This window comes from Oxyura jamaicensis, chromosome 5 (assembly GCF_011077185.1).
Source record: "Oxyura jamaicensis isolate SHBP4307 breed ruddy duck chromosome 5, BPBGC_Ojam_1.0, whole genome shotgun sequence".
NCBI lineage: Eukaryota > Metazoa > Chordata > Aves > Anseriformes > Anatidae > Oxyura > Oxyura jamaicensis.
This window is the reverse complement of record NC_048897.1, coordinates 63,669,225-63,670,971: the sequence shown is the minus strand read 5'-3', so window position 1 is coordinate 63,670,971 and position 1,747 is coordinate 63,669,225. Positions and strand designations below refer to the sequence as shown.

The following is a 1,747-nucleotide window of genomic DNA, read 5'->3' as shown; positions in this document are numbered from 1 at the left end:
CGTCCAGGGTGCCCAGCGTCTCCACCAGGCTCTGCAGCTCCCGCTCCCTGTCCTCCCACGCCCGCTGCGTGTAGTCCAGGTCGGTCTTGACGGCCTCCAGGTCCGTGCTGAGCTTGAGGCCGATGTAGAGGCTGGTGCTCAGCTGCGTCCTGACCCGCTCGTGCTCCAGCTGTAGCTCGCCCTCGCCGCCGCCGCTCAGCTCGGTGGTGTCGCAATCCGTCTCGGCCAGGCCGGGCCCCGCGGCCAGCTCCAGCCCCTCCCGCCGCCGCTTCATCCAGCGCTCGTTGAGCTCCTGCTGGATCTCGGCGGCCAGGTGCTCGAGCAGCTCCTCTTGCTGCGCCCGCTGCTCCTGCAGCTGCAGCACCGCCTCGCACTTCCTGGCGTAGTCCTCCTCGGGGCGGCCGGCGGCGGGCGGCGCCTCCTGGCCCGGCTCGGGCTCCGGCTCGGGCTCGTGCTCCCCGCCGCCGGCGCCCACCAGGTAGGTGTCCTGCACGTAGTTGACGCCGTGCCGCTTCATGCGGTCCAGGTGGATCTTGGCCTCGTACCTGTCGATCTCCCGGTCCAGCTCGCGCAGCCTCTGGATCTGCTGGCGGATGGTGTGGTCCTGCGAGAGCACCAGGTGCACCAGCGTCTCCATCTTCTCCGCCGCCGAGGCCTCCCGGGCCAGCGGCTGCTGCCGCTTCTTGTTGATCTTGGCCAGCTTGCGGAAGGCTTTCCGCACCGCCCGCCGCTGCCGCTCCTGCGTGAGCGCCAGGCTGCCGCGGGCCGCCCCCAGGCCGTGGCCGGGGCGCTCCTTGCTGAGCACCACCCGCGCCTCGGCGCTGCGCGGCCCTGCGTTGGGCAGCGAGGCCTCGCTGCGCACCAGCACGAAGCGCACGTTCTCCTGCTCGTCCCCCCACGCCACCCAGAGCCGCAGAATTTTCGTCTTGTTGGGGAGGATCCGCTCGAAGCCGCGCCACTTCTCCACGATACAGTACGAGTGCGGCGGCCCCGACAGCATCCCGCCGCCGGGCTCGGGCGGCGCCGGCCGCTGCCGCCGGTGGTGGCTGTCCTCCAGCAGCACCCGCACCACGTCCGAGCAGGTGGTCCGCCGGGAGAGCCCGGAGATGAGCTTCTCCTCCTGGCAGATCCACACCGAAATCTTCCGCTCCTCGGGCTCCATCGGGGGCGGCCGCGGGCGGCCGGCCGGGGCCGTGGGCTCAGCGGGGCCGGCCGGGCAGCCGCTCGACGTGGGAGCTCCGGGGAGGCGCGGCGCCGGCCGGCCTCGGCATGGCCGGTCCGCCTCTCTCGCCGCCCGCCCGCCCCCGGCCCTGCCGTGTGCTCTGGCCTCCTGCCTCCCCGCCGTGCGCTCCGCCGACCGCTCCACCCCTTCCTGCCCCGCGCCGCGCTCCGCCGGGTGGGGCCGGTGCGGAGCGCAGCGGAGCGCGGCGCGGAGCCCGCCTGCCCGCCGCTGCCCGCGCTCTGACGGGGCCCAGCGCCGCCGCCGCCGGGTTTTCCTCTGCTCCCACGTGAGCGCTCCCCGCGGCTCCCGCCCGGCGGCGGCCGCCGGCCCGCGGGCAGCGCCGCCCCGTCGCTCCGCGCCGAGATCCGCCGGCTGGGAGCTGGGAGGCGCGGTGCCGCCGCCCGCTCCGCTCCCCCCTTCCCTGCCTCTTGCAAACGAGCGGCGTCGAGGGATCTTCCAAAGTGCCGAGGGACAGAGCGAGTCCCGCAGCTTCAAAGCTAAAGGCAGAACTGGCGAGGGATTTCC

At 74.4% G+C, this 1,747-nt stretch overlaps 1 protein-coding gene across 1 annotated transcript in view; it reads right to left on the bottom strand.

Moving 5' to 3' along the window:
• The window catches only part of RASSF10 (Ras association domain family member 10), a 3,204-nt gene extending 1,786 nt beyond the window's left edge, over positions 1-1,418 (bottom strand). Inside the window, exon 1 of the mRNA XM_035327657.1 lies at positions 1-1,418. Within this exon, the coding sequence (XP_035183548.1) occupies positions 1-1,162 (1,162 nt within the window). The 5' untranslated portion in view covers positions 1,163-1,418.
• Between the last annotated feature and the right edge of the window lie 329 nt (positions 1,419-1,747).